The following is a 24,664-nucleotide window of genomic DNA, read 5'->3' on the forward strand; positions in this document are numbered from 1 at the left end:
CGCGGAAAGAAATACATTTTTCCAAAGAGAAAACAAAGTCTTCTGGGTCAGACAGCTTCTGGGGAGGGTGGGAGGAGAGGGGTGATGTACAAGAGAGGGAAGAATCAGACATTGGTGGGCATTTCACATGGAGGCCTAGATCCCCACCAATGAGGGCACAGGAGGCTTCTCTTCATTCACAAAGGAAAATGCCCAGAGCGCTCCACCACCTGCACTGCTGCTGGTTTGGTAGAAAACGTGGGAATCAAGGGACACTCATGCACAGAAGACTGTGAAGCTGACTCACTATCCTGACTGAGTCCTCAGAAAACCACACCTTCCATGTTACAATATTAACCATCTGAGGAAAATAAGAGGGGAGGAGGCTGTGAGGATCAAATGAGACAAAATACTCCAAGAGCTACAAGTTCTACATAAACCTACAGTGGTGTTCGATCATGACTTGCCAGATTCTTTTTTTTTCCTCACTGTGAGAGTTTTGTAGTTGTGCTTAAAAATCATGCACATGCTCACATGAAAGAATAGGCTGATCCTTATTATAGCTCTGCCCTCCATGTAAAAATTAGACTCCACAGAAGTCAATGTTTTAAAGAATCTTTTTGAAAACAACTAAGACAAGAGCTTTTAAAAATATAAAGATAGCACTGGACACTCCAAGGGGAAGTTATTTAAGATTTTTTTTCTGAATCTAGCCTGTGTGGCTCAATGGATAGAGCATCAGACTGCAGAGTGAAGGGTCCCAGGTTCAATTCCAGTCAAGGGCTCATGCCCACTTTACGGACTTGATCTGAAATAGGAGGTGTGCAGGAGGCAGCCAATCAATGATTCTCACGCATCATTAATGATTCTATCTCTATCCCTCTCTTTCTCTCTGAAATCAATAGAAATACATTTTTTAAAATATTTTTTTCTGTAATAGTCCAAGTTCTTGTAATTAGATGAGAAGTGATCATTTAAACATTGCAATTTAAGTGTCTGAGTTTTCTTTACCTAGTTTCATCTTTCTACTCCAAAACTTTAAAGCACTATAGAGATTATTCCAAATAGGGTTGATAAAAAAGTAGAACTTCACAGGGTGCGTGCAAATTTTGTCCCTCAGCAGCTTTCTTCCTCTACCTTGTGCTGGGAAGACTTAAAAATAAGTTTTGCTCCACAATACACCTTCAAGATGCCTACCCTCGCTGCACTATTAAGTTGGGGAAAACTTTGTTTATGGTAGAGATTCATTCATCTAAGCAGAATGAAAGGAGTGAACTTTATCTTTAAATTCAACCAATGTTCTCAGTTACCTTTCTATCGCCTCCACTTCAGGTTGGAGGGGAATACTCAGCCTCTGGACAACTACAACTCTGTGCAAAGACCAACTAGAGAAATGACTGCCTGATCCCAGTTCTTCTATCATAAGCTTTTGAGAACTAAAATACATTATTTTTAAAATTAGGTGATTCTATCTTTCAGTCACTTGAATTGATAAATCACAAATAAACCTGGTTAAATTGCCCCTTTCTGACTTGTCATTCATCAGATATCATAACGATGCTGCTGTCTAATTTTGTGCTTTAAGTATACGTACATAATAACATTTTAAGAACTAGAGTTCAACACAAGAGCACAGGCAGCATTTGGGATGTGTTAAGGTTCTCACGTTAAGTAGTATGTATGTTTGGGGTTGTATTCAGATTTGTGAGGTTCCTAGGTAAGTGATCTCTTTTCTCTTTCATAGAATATATTATTTTAGTCTTTAACACTTTTATTAGTACCAGGAATAAATAATAATTTTTTAAAAAATTGCTCTAGGGAAATTTTGCAGTTTTTGTTAGACTTAATTTGTTTATATGAAAAGGTGCTCAATATCACTAATCATCATGGAAATGCAAATCAAAACCACAACGAGGTCTCACCTCCACCTTTATGATGCCTATTACCAAAAAGACAAGAGACTAAGTGTTAACAAGAATGCAGAGACAGAAAAGCCCTGTGCACTGCTGGTGGGAATGTAAATTGGTGCACTCACAATGGAAAACAGTTCGGAGGTTCCTCAAAAAATTAAAATAGAACTACCATATGATCCAGCAATTTCCCTTGTGGGACTTATCCAAAGCGGGGACACACACACACACACACACACACACACACACACACGACACCACTAATCTGAAAAGATATGTGCATGCCCCTTTTTAATGAAGCATTATTTACAATAGCTAAGAGATGGAAGCAGCCTGAATGTCCATCAATGGATGAATAGCTAAAAATGTGGCACATGCAGGGTGGGACAAAAGTAGGTTACAGCTGTGAGTTTGCGAAACATAGTTTATTCTTGTATTATTTATTAGTTTTTGTTATTTTTCATACAAACAACTATAAACATACTTTTGCCCCACCCTATACACAAGATAATATTTTCCAAGCATAACAAAGGAGAAAACCTTGCCATTTGTGACAGCATGGTTGAATCTTAGAGGGCACTATACTCAATGAAATAAGTCAAAGACAAATACCATATGATCTCACTTATATGTAGAATCTTAAAAAACAAAAAACTCATGGATACAGAGAATGGACTGGAGATGGTTCCCAAAGGTGAGGGGCTAGAGGCCCATATTATAAGTTTGAAAGCTGCTAAGTGTAAAACTTAAAAGTTCTCATCACAGAAAAACATCAGATGTTAACTAAACCACACTTACTGTGGTGATCATTTTGCAATATATAAATATATAAAATCCTTATGTTATATACCTGAAACTGATATGTCAATTATATCTTAATTAAAAGAACGAAAAGACAAAAAACTGAGGCCCAAGGATATTGAATCATCTAGGTTCTGAATTTGATAGAACACAAACAAATCCAAGACCTCGTATTCTTGGATTTATGTTCTATGATAACAAGCCAGATCCTATGTTTCTGTTTAAATTTTTTCTAGAATCGATATTTATTTTTATGTCCATTGCACAAATCAAGTTTTTCATATTAGTCAGCCTCAAATGCTTTTGAAGTTTAGTCTATCAATGCAATAGTTTGGGCATTTACAGCATCTAGGCTTACTCTGCTTTCAGGCAAAAGAAAAAGCACAACAGTCTGAGCCTATGGACACACGGCCATCTGCTCGCTGCACGTGTGCTATTCCTGTTCTCTCAGCCTCCACTGGAGGGAAGCACATGCTAGGTTTTGAGCCTTACCTGCATCGGTATTTCACTTTCTTGTGGAAACTCTTCAAGCTGCTGCTGTTGCCACGGAGCTAAACTGTAAGAGTCTTCCGTGCTTCTGCCTTCCAAGGGGTTTGTCCGCAGCTGCTCTGTCAGCCACATCTGTGTCCTCACAGAGGGCTGAATGGGAACTCCACCTACTGCCTGTTGGCCAAGCATTAAGTATTTCGGAGGTTCAAAAGCCTCTGAACTTGTCACATTGGGCTTGCTTTCAGGTAAGGCACTGTAGGTCATGTCCAAGGTCTGTCTCCTAAGAGTGGAAGAAGCAGCTCTAAAATCCTCTTTGCTACAGCTCTCAAATTTGTATTTACAGTCCAGAGTTGATGATCGTTTTTTGTTTATTTCCTTGTCCTCTAGCTTAAGCATCTCCATGCTATCGTGTAAGCAGCTGGGCCCAACGGTCCTTAGTTGTGATGGTAAAGCCTTGCCCCTCCCTGGCTTTTCCAGGCCACTCCTCGACTCTTCGGTGTGTGCAGCAGCTGCCTGACTGCAGCTATCCGGGGCAGTGAGCTTGGATAAAGATGACCATTTCCGGAGGGGCCGGAAGTCCTTCATGTCTAGTGAAGAGTCCTGCTCCCCCTTACTGTGGCTTCCCAGTGTTTGCAGGAGACTTGCAGTCCATTTGGAGCCATCCGATGTCAGTGACTCCCTGTGTTTGGAAACGGAAGCGCTGGAGTGAGACGGCATGACATGGGCAGTAGGAAGAGTAACCAATGATCGACTAGACTTAAAAGTTAATGTGCCACTTGAGGTTGAGTGATCTGGAAAGAAAGAAGAATTTCAAATTAGTGTAATTAACAGGAAAAAAGAGGCAAAATGCTGAAGGCCCAAACAAAACTCTGCACAAGTTTCCCAGCACTTTTTGAGAGGCACGTTATCAAAATAGGGGAGTAATTAGTATTACTTTTATTATTCCTTTAAGTTTATCTGAAACAGATCAAGCTTTCAAACATTATTTCCTAAAAATGAATTCATAACAAAATGTATGCCCATTTACCATCTACTGAGATACGTTATAGTCGTCCCATTTAATCTAAGTGTTATGCCTTTAAAAGAAAAATACAGCTCCCTACTGACAGGTCTTACTCATAAGCCAGCACTGACAACTCAGACACAACTTCATCAGAAAATTGTATTTTTCATCATTTTTCCTAAACTGTGGAAATCTGGGCCAAATCTAAGCATTTTAGTGCTTTTCCCAAACTCTAATTCAAATCCGAAATATGGATAAAGGAATTCCTACAATATCTATATATATAAAAGCCTAAGTGAGTTTGACAGTCCGACCAGTAACTATGATGCATACTGACCACCAGGGGGAAGACACTCAACACAGGAGCTGCCGAGCTGCAGTGACTTGGCAGCTGTGATTCTTGGGTGATGCACCCAGAACCAGAAAGGAGGGAGCCTGATTCCAGGGCATCATCCAAGAACTGCCCTCTTGCAATCTGGGACCCCTCGAAGGATGTCAGAGAGCCAGTTTTGGCCTGATCCCTATAGGCCAGGCCGAGGAACCCACTGGTGCACAAATCCGTGTACTGGGCCTCTAGTTAGAAAATAATCAGAAAGTGTTCCAGCAACGTATCTGCAGACACAGAATAATTCTTATAGTCCCAGTCTTCCCTAATGGCATCATCAATGATTTATTGCAGGCGTCTTCAAACTACGGCCCGCGGGCCACATGCGGCCCGCAGAGGAGTCTGATCTGGCCCGCCAGGTTTTTTGGGCAGTGAGCGCAGCCGAGGTGTTACAGTAGGAATTAGTAGTTCATATAGTCCGGCCCTCCAGCTCTATGAGGGACCGTGATCTGGCCCCCACTTTAAAAAGTTTGAGGACGCCTGATTTATTGCCCAAACTCGAACTCTTGTTTGGAGTATACTTTGGTTCCTATCTTTCTCTGCACATTCACTTCCAAATGATTACATAGCTACTGCCTTAGATGGGCCTTCACATAGTATTATCCTACACACAGGAACAGTTTTAGTAGACTCTATGTAAGCCCAAAGAATGAGTAAGTGCCTCTATACTCAATGAACTTACCATCAAGTGCCAAGAAATCATACTTGCCAAAATAAAAGCAAAGATTATAACTTTTACCAGAGGATATCTATAAAAGGGGATAGCAATCCAAAGTGTTGGAGTAGAGGAGGTGATTGGTAAAAAGCAACTTTCATAGTTTAGTCTATATTTTTCCATAACTGTTTGACTCATACCAGAATATATTTAAATATTACTTCTGAGCTCTTACATTGTTTTAAATAAATAAAGTAATGGGGAAAGAAATGTTGAAAAATTTGTAAGAAAATTCAGATAAAAGAACCAAGCAGACTAACTCAAAAATGGAATTCCAGTAGGTCTTTGTATGGAATTTATTAAACTGGAGATGAAGAGGGAAAATATTATGATGGAGAAATATAAGCAGAAATATTATAGTGGACATTTATCATTTTCAAACTTCTCTTCTCAGCTTCTACAGAATCATTTGCACTCAGGAAAATTCATACTTTGTAAGTCTAACCTCCCAAAATAAATTTTAGACCTCAAATAACCAATATACACCCTGCAACTATGATGCGTATCTTCAGAAGCACGTGCACAAGATTTCAGTGTGGAAGGGCGTCACAGGAGAAAAAGGCTGACTCTCTGTGGAGCTACTGTTGTGGGCTGGCACAGGCAAGGACAGAGGCCCAGCCTTCCACAGTGGCGGCAGCAGAGGTTGCAAGCCAAGTTCCAGCCCAGAGGTGGCAGCAGGTGGCAGCAGTGGCGGTTTCCTCCAGCTCTTGGTGGCACAGGAGAGGGACAGTTCTCAGAGGTGATTTGGGACATGTTACCTGCAAGCTTAACCTTAACCCTGGTTTCTCCAGCTCTCCCCAAAATTCTGTGAGGTAACAAATACCATTACATAAACTCCTCATCTGTTGTTCAATCAGACAGTCTGCTTCTTCTGCTGATTAGAATACTAATTGATCCAAGTAGGAAGCCAGAGAACGTGGTTCAAAAAGAAGGAAAACAAATGATCCCATTTATCAGCAGCATGGAGTGTCAAGAAGAGTTGCTCTAGACCACATGTGTCAAACACAAGGCCCGCGGGCCAAATCCGTCCCGCCAGGCCTTGCAATGTGGCCCGCACCGCACTGTCATCACTGCACTCCGCTGCGTTTCCATCACAATGACAGTTTATGACTGTTCAGTAAACCATTCGGCCAGTGATTTAGGCTGGATTTTAGATTTTGGCCCCTTCTCTGATTGAGTTCGACACCCCTACTCTAGACAGTTCGTGAAAGGTACAGGTGAGCAGAGTTGTGCAGGTCTTCAAAGGCTCTCAGAGGAAAGAGCCTGGCCTTCACTCAGCAAGAAATGTGATAGCACTGCGAGTTTCCAAACAAAGTTATGAGGGACTGGTAGCAGGGGCTGAGGATGGACTAAAGCTAAATGACTGGCAAGAGGGAGATTAACAGGCTATATGAAATCAATAGAAGAAAATGAAGGGGAATATGCTACTGAAGGGCAGTTCTAAATAAAAATAGGGCAAAAATATCCCCAAAAGTATTAATAATATATTATAGTACTAAAGGCCTGGTGCATGAATTCGTGCACGGGTAGGGTCTGGCTGGCCGGCCCCAATCTGCGCTCATCAGGGGGGAGGGCACGCAGGAGGTTGCAAACATATAAGTGAATATATATAAACACAATTTTATTTATTTATGAGCAGAGAAATGGTCTGAAAGAATATATCTAAAACTTAACAAAAGGTAACCCCTGCATAGAATAACAGATCAATGCTTTCCAATTTTACTTTATACAAAGTCTTGTTATAATTTATTTTCAAGAGCATTACCATTTAGTCAAACTTCAGCAATAAGGTCCTGTTTTGTGACCTCAGAGTGTGAAATATCTCAAAGAACACTGCTCTAAAGTATGAATAATATATCAGGTGACTGACTGGCTCACTTTCCATGTCACAGCTGAAACCTCTGAGAGCAGAGATCAGCAGTCTTTGCAGCCACTTATATCTGATAGTGTGCTACTTTCTTGTCTCTCTTTGTTGGCTCATTATTTCCCACCTGCAGAGAAAATCAACAATTGGTGATATAAAACAACAACAAAAAAAACAAACCAAAAAACAAACTACAATTCCACATCAGGCTAATATTTACTTCTACAAATCTGAAAACAAATCAAACGTTTTAAAATTTTTCATTTATTAAATTTATTGAGGTGATGACACTGGTTACCAAAAACATATAGGTTTCAGGTCTGGGTTTCCATGTTACAAGATTTGTGTATTTCACCGTGTGTACCCACCATCCAGAGTCAAGTCTTCTGTCACCATTTATTAGAACCCTCTTCAGCCCCCACCCCCAACAATTCAAACTTGAGCATACAAAATTAGGTACCCGGCATGTAGAGCCTCCTCCCAGACTGTGATTCAGGTAAAGTGGAGAGGGGGTCCAGGGAATAACACATTGTAATAAGAAGGGATTCTGCTATTCTATTCCCACCAACATTACTGCGCCTGCGTCTAATTCCAGTTCTGAAGCCTTCAAGTGGAATATCGTAAGTTCAACCATCACCAACACCTAAGTTCTAATGAAAAATCTTATTTCCTGTGACATTCAGAATTCATTACTGTCAAAACTAAGGATTAAAGCTTAGACCATTCACATACATATGCACATGAATACACATGTATACATACAATATGAATTAAGGAATTAAAAATTTGACAAGATGTATATCTGGAAAAGGACTATTATATCTTAGAAATGAGTCCAGAAAATATTAATTTTAACACTTTAAAAATGTTATCTTGGCCCAATAAAACACAGTCAGTTGGGGGTAGGTAGATGCAATGCAATTCCTGATGTGTTTTTATTATACAATCTAATTGTAGCCACAATCCCAAATGCAGATTATTACAATGGCTTCTAGCCCACATGTAAGTTACAACAATGAAATCTGAAACCAGCAGAGGGCATTTCTTTTAAAAGCCAAAGGCAAGGTTTATAACATTCACAGAGAGCACAGAGGAGCTAATGGTTTCAGACAGATGTCAGTTTATGAGGGAAACTCTAGGAGGGCACTGCTGAAATCTAATAATGCAAGTGAATTATATTTAAGACTAGTGGCCTGGTACATGAAATTCATGCACGGGGTGTGTGTCCTTCAGCTCAGCCTGCAACCTCTCCAACCTGGGACCCCTCAAGGGATGTCCAACTTCCCATTTAGGAATAGGCAGTCGGACATCCTTCTCACAATCCAACTGTTGACCTGCCTGCCTGCCTGACCGCCACCTAACTGCCCTCCCCTGCAGGCCTGGTTGCCCCCTAACTTCCTTCCCTTGCCAGCCTGGTCACCCCTCACTGCTCTCCCTTGCTGGCCCGATTGCCCTCAACTGCCCTCTCCTGCTGGCCTGGTCACCTACAAATGCCCTCCCCTGCTGGCCATCTTATGGCAGCCATTTTTGACCACATGGGGGCGGCCATCTTTGACCGCATGGTGTAGCCAACATGTGCGAGGGTCAATTTGCATATTACACCTTTATTATATATGATAACATATTCTGAACTCTGAAGAAAATCCCAGCCTCTGTATTACTCGCATGTTAGTCATACATGGCAATGGATAAATACTTTGATCGTGTCTTCTCTCTCTTTAGGGAGAGGCTAACTCTCTGCTCTCTCCTTCTCAAAGTAAAAAGGAATAAGACCACACCCTCCAGACCTATAGTTTAACAATAAGTCATGAGTCTTTACAGTTAAAAGAAAAAGTAATCAGGAAACTATACCACCCTGCATTAAAATATTCTGATTTTAAATGTAGCGGCTTAATGTGTTTACCAGTCAATAGTAAATATTATATTTCATATTTTTAAACAAAAATGTTAACTCTAACACAAATTCAGTAATTCAATTTTATACAACACCATGATACTTTTTTTTGTCCCCTACTACTGCCACAAGCATATGAAGTGAAAACAAATTTTTTAATGCTACATGTAACCTCATTCTTCTTTAAAAACAAACAAACAAAAAACAGACCAAATGAACATTTCTAAGCACTCTCTATATTTTTAGGTATATATTTTAACATATTTTAAACTACACTCTAGTAGGAAAAGGGCTAGCTACAGAATCTCAACAATAATCAACCAAAGACTCTCTGAGGACTGTCTTATGTGCAAGGCACTGTGCTAGGTAGAAAAGATGATGCAAACATATTTACAATAACAGTATGAATACAGTTCTACCCCGAAGGGTTTACAATTTCGCGGTTACACACGCAGCTGCAGAGCAGGGCTAGTTTATCATAAGGAAACTACAAAACACCAGACAAGGAGAAGTGAGCCAGAGAAGAGGCAGGCTATTCATAAAAGAACTCTCAGAGTGACAGCCAAGTGCTCAACTGCAATAATGGAATCCAGAACACAGTGAAATAATACCTTCAAAGGGTTAGAGTGAATAACTGGCACCCAAGCATTGTTTGGAAATGTGTGCTATCTTTCAAGATTGAGGGCAAAATATATTTCCAGCTAAGCAAAAATGGAGCTTATCACCAAGAGACTCACTAAAAGAAGAAGTACTAAAATCTCCCTAATTTCTTTCAAGAAGCAGCCCTAAATTGTAAAAAGGAATGAATTTTTTTAAAGTAAAATTACAATTAAATTTTAAAAACTATGGACAATGATTGCATAAGTCTATAAAAACAATACCAAATTTGTAGGTTTAAAAAAAAAAGATAAAAACAAAATATCTGACAACTACAATATACAACTCAAAACAAGGGTGGATCAGCATTCCAGTGCTTAAAAGTCTTTGTATTTGTGAGAGAAGGAGAGATTCTAACCACCATTATAGAGAGACAAATTAGGGATGCATATTATAACTTCTACAGTAACAACTAAAAAAATAGGTAGAGCTAGTATAGTTGTACTACCACCAGAAAAAATAATAAAGTTGGACCTCTACCTTTTACCATCATCCACATGCATTAACTCAAAATGAATCATGGCCTAAATATAAACCTCTCAGAAGGAACCGTAGATGCAAATCTTCATGTCAGGCAGTGGTTTCTTTGCTACAGCACCAAAATCCAAGAAAAAATTAGACATCATCAAAATTTTTGCTGCAAATGAGACCAGCAAGGAAGTAAAAAGACAACTCATAGGATGGAAGAAAAAGATGGTAAATCATGTATCTAATAAGGACTTTTATCTAAATTATATAAATAACTTTTGCAACTCATATAATAAAAATACAAATGACCCAATATAAAAATAGGTGCAGAATCTGAATAGGAATTTCTCCAAAGATACACAAATGCCCTTATTAAAGCATATGAAAAGATGCTCAGTATCATTTGGTCATTAGGGAAATGCAAATTAAAACCACAATGCAACACCACAACATACCCACTAAGATGGCTATCATCAAAAGGAAAGATAATGTTTTGGTATAGATATGGAGAAACTGAACATTCATGCGATGCTGGAGGAAATGTAAAACAGGAAACATGTTGGCAATTCCTCAAAAAGGTTAAACATGGAGTTATACCGTATGACCCAGCAATTCCACTCCTGGGAATAAACCTAAGAAAAATAAAACCATATTCAGAGGGGCTTTATTCCTAATAGCCAAAAGTCAAAACAATCCAAATGTCCATCAACTGATGAATAGATAAACAACAGAATATAGTATATGGGAAAAAAAAAAAAAAGATGTGAAGCACTAATATGGCAATATTAATGAATCTTGAAAACATGGTAAGTGAAAATCAGTCCTTCACTAAGGAAATTAGATAATCCCATTTATATGAAACTAGAGGCCAGATGCATGAAATTCGTGCAAGAGCAGGCCTTCCTCCCCCTGGCTGCCAGCACCGACGTCCCTCTGGCACCTGGGACCCAGGCTTCCCTTGCACCCTGGCTTCATCCAGAAGGTCATCTGTTCTAATTAGCATATTACGCTTTTATTATTATTATATACTAGAGACCCGGTGCACAAAATTCGTGGATAGGTCCTTAGGCCTGACTGGCAATCAGGGCCGATCTATGGGGTGACCATCAGGTGGTCGGGGGACCCCAGCTGGCACCCTCCTTGCTGGCCTGGGGCCTGCAGCTGGGGGCAGCTCCTGAATTGGAGTGTCTTGCCCCTGGTGGTCATGCATGTCATAGCGACTGATCATTTCATTAGTCAATTTGCTGTTCAGTCAATTTGCATATTAGACTTTTATTATATAGGATGTCCACAACAAAGAAATATATAGAGATAGAAAAAGTGTAGGTTACTTAGGGCGAGAAGGAAAGATGGGGAGTGACAACTAATGAATTTCTTTTAGGGAGGCTAAAATGTTCTAAAACAGGATTGTGGTTAATGGTTTCACAATTCTGAGAACATATTAAGAAGCATTAAACTGTATACTATAAAGGGTGAACTGTGTGGTATGTGAATTATATATATCAATAAAGCTATATTTTTAAAAGATAGAGTTTATAATTTCTAATAGACTAGAAGAAATGACATGAAGAAAAAAAAAGTGTCAATCAAAAGAAGGCAAGAAAGATTAAATAAATTAGAAAAGCAGAGAAATGTTTTTTAAAAACATAATCATTACAGTAAGTGAAAATTCACTCAAAAAACAAAATTGTCCAAATAATTTTTTTAATCCAGCTAAATATTTACAAAAGATACATCTAAAATATTAGGTCCCATTTTGGCATTATTGTATCTGCAGAGTCTGAGAATGATTGGGAAAAAATAAATCATACAAAAATAATGGTTAAGAGTATTAGGAAAACTATATGCCAGGTATCAATATTATAAAAAGCATGCTTTCTTGAACTGCTTGCTTTTCTTCTTTATATTTAAAGATAGAAACTTCTGTTTCCCAAGAGCCAAATGTATGGCCTATTAGCCACTGTACATTATTAGTAACAGTATGCAATTTTGTGCAAATCTTAGTTCTCACTCTGTTACTGCCTAATCATTATTATGTTTTCTTGTCTATATTTTATATTCTTTCAATTGCATTTTTTAAGCCACTTCAAATTCTATTAAGACCAAAAAATGAGCGAAAAGTTAAAAGTACTTGTTAAAAATAATTACAGCCCCATCAGGTTTGGCTCAGTGGATAGAGAACTGGCCTGGGAACTGCAAGGTACATCTTGGATGCGGGTACATCTCCAGTAGGAGGTGTGCAGGAGGCAGCTGATTGATGTCTCTCTCTCATTGATATTTCTAACTTTCTATATCCATTTCCCTCTCCCTTCCTCCCTGTAAAAAAAAAAAACAACAATAAAATATATATTTAAAAGAAATTACAGAAGTCTACCATTCACAAATTAGATGCGGTATTTCTAATCTGCACCTAGATTATTGGCAATTTATTTAAAGGAAAATCTGAGGGATGTAGCTTAAAGAGTTAAACAATTCAAAGCTAAACTCATTTGAAAAGCTGGCCAGTAAAAACAGATCACTTTTTATTTACACAAAACAATTTTTTTTTCTTCAATAACTTAAAATTTTATAAAGTTATATTCATTTTCTAGATATCTCCTACTAATTTCAATTTAAGATTAAGTATCATCAAGCATTTTACTTGAAGAGAGCCATAAGTATTTTCTCTCTTCTATAACAATTTTTACAAATCAAATATAACTCTTATCTCTTCAATTATGTTATGGGATATGATTTTTGAAAATGAAAATTTTCTCTGAAACAAAATTATTACTTAATGACTGAACAAACAAGACATGATTTGGTCCTCTATTTGCAAGTCTGAAGGGAAGCAGAGTCACTATTTCTTCCCTAAACGCATGGCTCATCACAGGTCTCTAAAATGGACTGAATTCGCTCAGCTGGTCAGGTACAGGCTTTCATATTCTATCAGCCAAGAAGCAAAATGACAGATTAAAAAAAATAAGTGAATAAATAAATGGATATATGGATAACACTGTAGATAAAAATGAAGTCCATAAACAGACAAAATATCCCTCCAACAAACAATTTTAATTTCTGCAAACTTAAGAGAGCTGTAATGATCATTTCATTTTAAAAAATAATGTAGACTACCAAAAACTTAAGCAGAAATAGAGGGCAAGTGAAAATGGTTATTTGGTTTAAAATAAAATGTAAATCATAATTATTTTGAATACTGCCTTGAAATTATTTGATTTCACAAGCAAAAACAGTATTCTGTGCATAACCTTTGACCTATTCCATATGCAAATGAAGAACTAAGTCCATAAAGGTTAAATTACTTGACAAAGTACAAATCTCAAAATAGAATCCTGGTCTCCTGTTTCTCAATCTAATATTACCCAAATGCTCCTACACTGCACCTCAAGGAACTGCTCCCCTCCTGCACCTCCCTTCTGAGTATAGAGATCTAACATAGAAGGGAAAGGGCAGAGCTTTGGATTGACTTGAAAATCTTAGCTCTACTACTTGAACAGCAATGTATTCCCAGACAGGCTATCGTCATGCTGAATCTTAATTTTTCATCAGTAAATACAATAAAATGAAAACAATTATATTTTACCTCAGAAGGATTTCTGTAAAGAAAAATAGTTTAAATCATGTATAAAATAAAACAACATAATATTGTACAAATGTATGGTGGTTTGCTTTTTTGTTAAGTGAAAGCCAAATAACCAACTAATCCACTGTAATATCTCAAAGTCTTGTTATTGAAGTATCCATTATCAGAGTCCTAGAAGTTTCACAACTATAAACTTTCAAAAACGTAATTTTACTCACCAATAAACTGACCACTAATTAAATAAGGATAACAGATTAATGAATGGTCTAGGTATCATACACTTTACCTATACTACGGTATATAAACTGTACCTAACATCTAACTGTAACAATCATGTAAACTTCTTATCATAATGCCTTTTACCTGGTAAGTGCTCAATAAATGTTACTATTACTATAATTAAAAGGTTCAGAGGACCTGAGGGTAAGCAGAGAATAACTGAAATAAGATTTGTGCTATTATTTGTAACTGTATAAATTTGGTGTTGTGTACATTTGGGTTCACTATTTTATCTCATTTCTACTATTTTACATTGGAAATTTTCTGTTAAAAAGGGGGGGGAAAAGAAAGAAAAACAGAGAATAAGAATAAGAGGATATTTTACATTAAGATGAGGTATTTTAAAGAAAGTGTCTGGCAAAAGAAACTACAGTAATAAAACCTAATCACTGTAAAATCCAAGCAGAGAGTGAGTCCTGGGGAACTGTATGAAGTCTCCCAGAATCAGGGGCTGCCTGGAACGCAGGGAAAGTTGGTGTTGGCGGATGATGGCTAAGAGAAGCAGGGTTTCCGTTCTGGGGTCAGGAAAATGTCTGAAAACTCACACCAGTGACAACTATGCGAATATACTAAAAGCCAATATACTAAAAGCTGTACACTTTAAATACGAATTCCATCTGAATAAAGCAGTAAAAAGAATGCAGGGTTTTTGTATCAATATCTCCTGAATCTCATTTTCTCCTTTCCCACTGCTTCCTGTTTATGAAAAGTCATCATGGGCTCCTATTGCAACAGGTGGTCTCCTGGCATCACCAGTTTTACTCTCCTCTGACCCAAGCTCAGAATGTCCTTTCCCCTGTCAGCCTTGGGCCACGCTGTTCTCTCAGCCTAGACTACTCCCCGCCCCACCCCCGTTTGCCCTCCCAGTCCGAACTCACTTTTTGGGGCCTCGGCTTAAATATCACTTCTGCCAAGGGTCCTTCCCCTCTTCTACTGGGTTTAGGTATGTCACCTACCTTGGCACTTCACCTGTCACACTGCTCATCCTATTTGATGATTTCCTGTCTGTCTTCTCCACTTTATATATCCAATGAACAGGGAAAATGTCTGTTTAATTCTAACCCCTAGCACAGTATCTGACACCTAACACACTCAATAACTACAGGCTACGTGAATAAATGAATGGCTGAATAAGTCCTTATCTTAAGAGACCTTAGTTTCTCCATAAGATAAAAACATTGCACTAAATGGTAACTTTTCTTCCTTTATGATCTATATTCACAGGATGACCTCAAAATTTATATTATTCAATGGCCCTATTATTTCTTAGTAGGAACAACTAATGAAGATATGATTAAATTGAAGTCCATTTTTATCAGTCCCTCCTATTTGAAATAAATGAGGTTAATTAGATAAGAAAATTATCTCCAATACAAAGTAGCAGCTGGAAATTAGCAAAAAAAAAAAAAAATTAACTCTATCTGTACCTTTTTTTAATAAACATATATAAATATGCTTGAAAATTAGCCCAAACAGTTAGGACTCAGATGTTATGAGATAAAAGAACTGCCCGAGAGCCTGCCTCTGGCGCCATGTGATACAGGAGAGAAAGACTGTCTGGAAGAAGGCTTCCGAGCCAAGCCTAAGGCAAAATTAAGTTCTGTGTGTGTGTGTGTGTGTGTGTGTGTGTCTCAGGGTCCTATACTCCACTCCTGGTTTCCTCTGCTTCTCCCTTCATCACTCAACTCTGGCTCTACATCTATAGGTTATGCCCTACACAACATACGCTGCACATTTCAAAAACAACTCCCTCTCAAACACATTTCTGTGGCAACAACAGCTATTAACATGGCCTTCAGGTCTTGGCAAAGAAAAGCCTAAGAAGAAACCAGTGATCTGCTGAGGTGGCTTATGTTACAATTTGGTAGGCTTGCAGATGCATCCAGCCTCATGTCACAGATCTATTTCCTACCGACCTGGAACCTGACACCTCATGAACAAATTACCACAGCTAAAAGAGTGATGCTGCTAATGTTAAATTAGTGTTTCAACTTCTTGTTAAATGTAAAAATCTCACACCCTTATTTAGAAGTATTTTAAATCTCCAAATACCACAGCTAAAAGCAAATCACCCAATGGCAACTTCAGAATACAGTTCTTTCCTAAGTCCCATCCCTGCTGAGATTCTGATGTAATCCTTTCCTCCATTTTGCTCTTTCCAATTCTGCAGTTCTTGAAACACAGTAATAACTGAATAAGTATTTATTAAGTGAAAAAACAAATGTCCCTCTAAAAGCTGTAGGTTAGAGAAGAAAGGAAAGACATCTCTATTTATATAATGGCCACTTATAAAACTGCATCTTTGTAATTCATAGTGCATTTGTATTCTGTGTTCAGTTACTTTACACTCATGTATGAATTTTTAAGTTTTTAAAGAATTAAAATAAAATACAACATTAAAATAAAGAAGAATGCAAGTTACTTTTCAGATGATTCACAGGATGCTTAGAGGATTTAGCAGTGTCCAAAGAGCATCACTTGGAAAAATCAGCCAACAATACTAAAGAACAACAAGGGGTTTGGGGAGGGGGCAGAGAGGGGTCTAACTAAACAGTAACATTCTATTTGTTTGAGGATGACTTACTGCACAGATGTACTCTCTACTTAAAGCAATTCACCACAGAATTTAAATAAAAATTATTCCATATACTTTGACCTATACCTCCAAAATTAAATTTACATTTTTATTTTTTAGTATATATTTTATTAATGTATTTTTTCAGAGAGGAAGGGAGAGGGAGAGAGCGAGAGAAACATCAATGATGAGAGATTCATTGACTGGCTATCTCCTGCATGCCCCATACTGGAGATCAAGCCCATAACCCCAGGCATGTGCCCTGACCAAAAATCAAACCATGACCTCTTGGTTCATAGGTCAATAGTCAACCACTGAGCCATGCCAGCTGGGTTGAGTTGTATGTTTTAGATCATGAGTGGGGAACATCCGGCCTGCAGGCCATTGTATAAGGCCTATGAAATCATTTGGTCTGGCCCTGCCAAAGCAACCACAGGCAGAACTTTGAAATTCAATAAATTCAGGAACTTTTTTCGTAGCAACATAAATTTATATTCGCTTAATTACATTAAGCGAACAATGTTATAAATATCCAAATGACCTTTGGCAGAAAAAAGGTTCCCCGGCCCTGTTTTACTTAACTGATATTAGATACAAGACCATAATAAAGTTAACATTCTATGTTGTCACTAGCAAAGCTATGACAGTAGTGGTTAAACAAGATTTTGTTAATACTCATAACAATTTATTGTTAGAAGATGGAAAAGATACCCTTCCCTAAATTTCCCACTAAGAACAACTAAAAGCCCTGGACATTATAATACAAAACAAATATAGACTTTAAAAGTTGGAAAGAAGACAGCAAATTGGCTAGGAACCTCAGGATCCAAGGAATAAGACACTGGCAAATTCTCTGGGTTTTCTTTTTGCCTCATGTCTTCCAGAACCGAAGGTGAAAAAATCAGCCCCAAAAAGGAACCAAAGGCACAGCCCAGAAAAGTCCCAACAGAAACCTGCCCTCCCCAGTCAATGGACCACAGAGGAAGCCTAAGAAGACTGAGAACTTTCAGACAGTAGCTACTCTTCTCCAGACAACAGCCAAAGAAAAACTGTAGTCCTTCCTCCACCCAGGCCAACAAAGCCAAATAGGGAGCCTGGACTTCCAACCGTACCAACCTGTCACAGAGGCTGAGCAGGGAAGCAAGGCTTTCATCTCTCTTTGGAAGTATAAAGCCCCACCCTCACCACGCACACACACTCAGGTTATGTCATCTGGATATCCACCATCATCCAGCAATAACGAGGTGACCTTGCCGAGGTGGCCATACTCCATACGGGCGTAACTCATCATTGCTGGAAGGGTAAACACTGCCCATGCGACTTCACTGGGAGAGACCAAACTGAATGTGCAGGCCTGTTGTCTCCTGGACCCTGCCCCTCTATTTTATTGCTGACAGAATTCGGTATCCTTTTGCTGTAACAAACCATGACCATTAGTATGACAGCTTTTCTGAGTTCTGTGATTCCTTCTAGCAAATCTCTAAGACTAAACGTGGCCTTGGGAATACCTGAACTCTCATACCTCATTCAATTAAAACTGTTGCAAAAGACTTTGTTAGAGAATGAAAGACACGCTACAGAGAGGGAGAAAATATTTGCAAACCAACCAAGGATTAGTATCTAAAATATAGGTTGTCCCAAGAAAACATACATTTTGGGGACACCCTGTATATAATTATAAAGATGGTGTTTGTCCATATACATTTCATTTTCAAAATTGAGCTATCAGCTGTTAAAACATGTACACATTTTGGGGACACCCTGTATAGAAGAAACTCTCAAAACTCAACACTAAAAAAAAGGAAATAATCCACTTAGTACATGAGCAAGACATGAAGAGACATTTCACCAAAGAAAATACACAGAAAGCAAATAACCATGTGAAAAATGTTCCACACTGTTAATCTTTAGAGAGCTGAAAATTAAAACCAATAAGATATCACTTAATTCCTATCAGATGGGCTAAAATTTGAAAACTACCAAATGCTAGCAAGGATAAAGAGTATATTGGGTTACTCATTCTGATCCATTTCCATTATCGATATAAATGGAAGTCATTCTGGAAAATAGCGTGACAGTTTCTTTATAAAGTAAACATGCAACTGCCATATGACCAGCCAATGCATAGACATTGACCGCAGAGTAATAAAGACGTAAGTTCACACGAAAACCTATACATGAATGCTGGTAGCAGCTTTATCCCTACTAGCAAAAAAATTAGAAACAATCCAGATGTCACTCAGCAGGTGAAAGGTTAAGAAAAATGTGGTCTATTCAATACCACCATTGCTATATACATACGACTCAACTATAAAAGGAAGAAATTATTAATATATACAATTACCTGGATGAATCTCCATGGGGGGGGGGGGAATTCCAAGGGGCTACATATCAAATGATTGTGTTTATACAGCATTCTTAAAATGATAAAATTATAGAAATGGAGGTTCCTGGTCTCCAGGAGTTGAGGAGGGGAAAGTGGGTGTGAGCAATATTAGGTAATCTCTGGTGATAGAAACATTTGTATTTTGACTGTAACAAATCAATTTCCTGGTTGTGATGTTATACTGTAGTTTTATAAGATATAACCATGGGGGAGAGAGGTGCACAGAATCTCCATATTATTTCTTAAAGTTGCATGTGAATCTATAATTTATTCAAAATAGCAACACTAAACATCATTAAATATTCAAACACTACTTCTAAATTTCTTGGTCTAAAACAATAAAACATATCCCTTGAATGCTTTCAACTCAACCATCCTCCAAATAGTTATATCAAAACACGAAGAATTTTAACTCACCTTCCACGCTGTCAGAACAGGAGGTTCCGATGCCAGTGTCACCACTGTCAGAAGCTATACTATGTCTCCTGATGTGATTATTTCGATGGTTGGATGGAACAGTTGTGGCCTGCCACAACGATTCACTACCAGGTAGCCATGCTGATGAAGAATAATCTGGGCCTACAAAGAAAAATGTGCAAAAATTAACACACTTATAATCTCTGTGAGTAGAGAGAAGATATCTTTTTCAACCTTGTAAAAAAAAATGCACATCAGGTTATATTCTGCCCAAAATAGTTAAAATAGGACAATGGTAACATAAATTCAATGCTGACTTAGCAGCTTCCTCTGGCTGAAGGACTCTGATATCTGCATATAGATATCTGAACTTTCAAACACATACTGTTCTCTTACTTAAAATGTCAAACACATCATCTATCTATCTGGAAATACTCTGCTCTAGAATATCTGATAGGTAGGCATCTATGATTCCACACAATTAGCTGAGAACTGGGGCTCAGATAAAGTCTAAGTGAATCATATGGCATGGCAATATAAGTAGATTATACTCATGAAAGATTAAAAAAAAAAAAACCTATTTTTTCTACAATAGCCTAATCACTTAAAATTGAAAATTATTTTGCATTATTTAATTGATTTGTTTATGAGAGTATTACAATGAAAGCAAAGCAATTCACTCAGGTTTCCCAAAATGACAAAAACATAATAAAATAATAGAACTATCTCTATGTTGATCTCCGACCTGAACTCAGATTTGTCTTAACATTTAAATATGCTTCTTTTTAAAAAAGATTCAATAGCCGAAGCCGGTTTGACTCAGTGGTAGAGCGTCGGTCTGCGGACTGAAAGGTCCCAGGTTCGATTCCGGTCAAGGGCATGTACATTGGTTGCAGGCACATCCCCGGTAGGGGTTGTGCAAGAGGCAGCTGGTCAATGTTTCTCTCTCATCGACGTTTCTAGCTCTCTATCTATCTCCCTTCCTCTCTGTAAAAAATTAATAAAAATATATTTTAAAAAAAAGATTCAATATATTTTATGTAACTTGAACACTGATTATAATTAACAAATACCATGAGTAACATTCTAATCTTTATTTTAGATTGACTGCATCAGAGAATAATATGTCTTATCTCTATTCAAGCCAATCCAGAATCACAAAGCAGTAAGAACTAGCTGTGAAATATACTCATCAGGTGATACCGTTTCCCCGAAAATAAGACAGTGTCTTATATTAATTTTTCTCCCAAAGTTGCGCTAGGTCTTATTTTCAGGGGATGTCTTATCTTTCCATGCGCTAGGTCTTATATTCGGAGGATGTCTTATTTTTGGGGAAACACGGTAGAATAAGGACACTTTTTTCACATAATAGTTATAATTATGCTACTAAAAGAGGAACTACTTAATTGCTAGATATGTGCTATGCACTTAACAAAAACTTAAGGTTCAGTGTCCTTTCATATTAAAGCAACTGAGTAATTGTGTAAAATCAGTTCTCTCTCTAGAACAAAGACGGAGCATTTCTGTACGAATAGCAAAGATCCCAGGACAGCATACATTTGAACTTCTCTTTGGAATGCAGTATGTTACATTTTTAAATATAAATTTCAATTATTTTACACTGAGTGCCCAGTAGTAATAAAATTCACACTGAAAATATAGGAAGATTACATTTTTTTAAAAAAAGAAGTAGCCTATTATATTTTGTTTCTGAAGATTTTATTTAAGTGGAAGCAAAAATGCACACAATACCAAGTCTTCTACAATATGTTAATATTCCTGTAACTATATTTAGAAAAACAATTAATCTTATTTTTTAATCACAACTCTGAGCCAAAAGAAAATTTTAAAAAGACACTGACAAAGCAGATTTACACTTTTGCATAAAAAGCTGAATATGTATTACAAATCATAGATACAAATTGCAGTGTTTCTTTCAAAGTAAAGGTTATCATCCAACCTTTTTATTTTTTTATTTTAAAAAAAATATGTTTTATTGATTTTGTACAGAGAGGAAGGGAGAGAGAGAGTTAGAAACATCGATGAGAGTCATCGATCAGCTGCCTCTTGCACACCCCCTACTGGGGATGTGCCCACAACCAAGGTACATGCCCTTGACTGGAATCGAACCTGGGACCCTTCAGTCCCCAAGCCGACGCTCTATCCATTGAGCCAAACCGGTCTTGGCCACCCAACCTTTTTAAATAAAAGAGAACAGAAAAGCACATTAATCCTTATACGGCATCATAAGATGCACATATCTAACACATTATAAGATGCACATTATCTCTGAAATGTCAACAAGTACACAATACTTTACACAAAGTTCAGAGCACTGGCCTTCATTGCCCTATTCTACCATCAATAGAAATTAATGTACAACTAACTTAAAAAGAATAAAAACCCCCTTTCCTTAGCCCATACGTCTAATCTATTTCAGTCTATTTCAGAAAGGCCAATTGAATGAGCCCTCCTCTCCATCCCCACTGTCACAGGTCATACCTTTTGGCTTGATTACTGCAAAGATGTCCTGCTAGAGTAACTCTATCAGAGCCTTCTCCACGCTACTGTCAGAATTATCTTCTTAAAGCCAACATATTTATGTCATTCTCCTGCTTGCATAGATCTGTTGGTTCTTTACTGCATATTGAATAAAACTCAAACTCATTAAGTTTGGCAAACTTCTTCATCAACTAGAAGCTTCATTTTCTAAAACTTCCCAAACCCTTCCTCCCCAATCTCAGCTCCCTAACAAAGACTCTCCAGCCACACATACCTAACCACTGCCTCCAAACAGATCAGGTTCTCTGGAGACTCCAAGCTATCTCCGTACTGTACCTTCGTTAAAAGTCCCAGTGCAGAATTAGCTTGCTCTCAGTGTTCTCTGGTTCCTCAGGCGATATTAAGTAACTACTACTTTGTGCTCTCCCAATATATCATTCAAAATTCTATAACAGCATTTACTAATCTAAATTAACCCATATGTATATGACTTTCTTCACCATAACCACACTGGGAACACTGAAAAACAACTTTTCCCCCCTCTTTTTATAGTCTCTAGCACAGAGCTTCACAGTTAGGCAGAGTCTCAATAAATGCTGTAATTATTACCACTGAGTACTCAATAAATGTCAGTGGTATAAAATTAAAACTCTCAAAGACTTAGATCTAAAAAATATTCCATTTAGAAGAAGGGGGTTTTCTTTCTTTTTTTCTTTTTTGGTTGTTGTTGTTGTTTATTTTTAAATACAGGAGATTTTAAACTATCCCTGGAGCTAGTGTACATTTAAGTATCTATTTAAAGATCAGTAAATATTTTCCAAAGCAGCTAAAAATACATTAATAATTATAAATGGTTTGAGGAGTTTATAGCCAAAATTCCAAATAAACATGGGGAAACAATCTCCAATAGGATCAAAGCACCAAAAAAGCAATAAAATTTTTAAATGTAACATTAAAACACGTTTTAAGATATTCATATTAATAATAACCACACAAAAAAAAGGAAAAAAACAAACAGAAAATCCTGCTTACACAGGAGAATTACTAGCTAAGATGAAAGAAACTTTATTTTCTTTATTCCATTTCAAGTAACTAAAAATAAAACTACCTTATGATCCAGGAATCCTCACTTCAGGGTATATATAACAAGATCTCAAAGAGATATCACAACTCCCCATGTTCTACTGCATTATTTACAACAGACAGGGAAGCTACGTGTCATCAACAGATGAATGGATAAAGAAAATGTGATGTTTATATACAAGGCATACTATTATTCAGCCATTAAAAGAAGAAGAAAATCCTGCATCCATTTTTGACAATATGGATGGATTGTGAGGGTATTATGCTACCTTAACTATGCCAGACAGAGACAAATACCATATGAGCACACTTAAATGTGAAATCTAAAAAAAGCCAACTCATGAAAACAGAGAACAGACTGGTGTTGCCGATGACAGGGGATGCGGGAGTGGGCAAAAGTAGCCAAAAAACACAAACTTACAGTGAAAAGATAAGTAAATTCCAGGGATTCATTTATAGCATGGTAACTATAGTTAACAATGCTATGGTGCATCCTGAAAGCTGGTAAGAGAGTAAACCCTAAAAGTTCTCATCCTAAAGGAAAGAAGTGTAACTAAGTGTGACATGGTGCATGTCAACTAAACCTATTGTTGTAATCACTCTGCAACATGTACATTTATCAAATCATCATATTGTATGCCTTGAACTAATACAATATTATACATCAATTATATCTCAATCAAACTAGAATTGCCTTTCTTGCAGTTAATGATTTAAACTGAATTCTGAGTAATTGACAGCTAGTATTCTTTGCTTTCTAAATTAAAAAGAAATTTGGAAGTTCATTCATTAATTACTGAACTTTAAAAACATTACCACAAAAGGTATAAAACTATATTCTTCAGAACTGATTCTGAATTTCCTATTTTCAATTCTAGTGTAACAAGGAAGAGCTTCAAACTAGGTTGGTTGAGGTTCAGGTTTAAATTACCTCAATTAGAACAAGAGTCAGATGGATAATTGGTTCACCTTTCACAGTAAAAATATTAATTCAAACCAATAAATATTCACCCCAAGTACTCATTATGTAAAGAGGAATTTAAGAGAGGTGGGGTAGCAACCAACACAGATAAGACTATCTCCTTCTATGAAAAAATTACATGCCTGTTGATTTCAGTGTATGACGGCCAAAGAGCCCTATCTTCTGGTTACATGAAATGCTGCATTCAAAAGTTTCTTGGTAGATATGAGGAATGAGGGCAACGTATTTAATTTAGTCTCTCATAGCCTTTGTTTCTATTTATAAACTGGAAAAAGAAGGTATGGTAAAAACTAGTAAGTTTTTAACCACTACAAGCATGAGGGAGTATACCAAGTGGTATTCCTGAGGGGTTTACGCTTTTGTTTTGAAATATAATTTAGTAATATCAACTAATAGAAAAAATATTCTACATGGTAGCAAATTAAGGAAATATTATCAGTACCCAGGGGGAAATAAAATAAAAGAAACTTTCCTAAATAAAAAAGTTGTTAGACCTAATTCTGTACATGCTTTTATTTATGTAGCATTCGCTTCCAAAGGAAGCAGAGTACATTAATTATTTCTCAACTAGTTAGCCATTTATTTTCTGACACTTAGAAACCTAAGTGCTGTACACAATACATTTAAAGGCAAAAACTAAAACAAAAATTCTGGTTATTAAATTTATTTGGGTGACATTGGTTAGTAAAATT

At 37.3% G+C, this 24,664-nt stretch overlaps 1 protein-coding gene across 4 annotated transcripts in view; it reads right to left on the minus strand.

Annotated features, from left to right (window-relative positions):
* CEP85L (centrosomal protein 85 like) overlaps positions 1-24,664 on the minus strand; it is a 79,970-nt gene that overhangs the window by 48,107 nt on the left and 7,199 nt on the right. For all 4 annotated transcript variants that reach the window (XM_045573351.1, XM_036413549.2, XM_036413550.2 and 1 more), the window contains exons 2-3: positions 19,406-19,567; positions 3,183-3,970 (exon numbers count right to left, since the gene is read on the minus strand). In XM_045573351.1, coding sequence (XP_045429307.1) covers positions 3,183-3,970; positions 19,406-19,567 — 950 coding nt within the window. The remainder of the gene's footprint in view (positions 1-3,182; positions 3,971-19,405; positions 19,568-24,664) is intronic.

The sequence above is a fragment of the Pipistrellus kuhlii genome, unplaced genomic scaffold, assembly GCF_014108245.1.
Source record: "Pipistrellus kuhlii isolate mPipKuh1 unplaced genomic scaffold, mPipKuh1.p scaffold_m20_p_5, whole genome shotgun sequence".
In the NCBI taxonomy this organism is placed as follows: Eukaryota; Metazoa; Chordata; class Mammalia; order Chiroptera; family Vespertilionidae; genus Pipistrellus; species Pipistrellus kuhlii.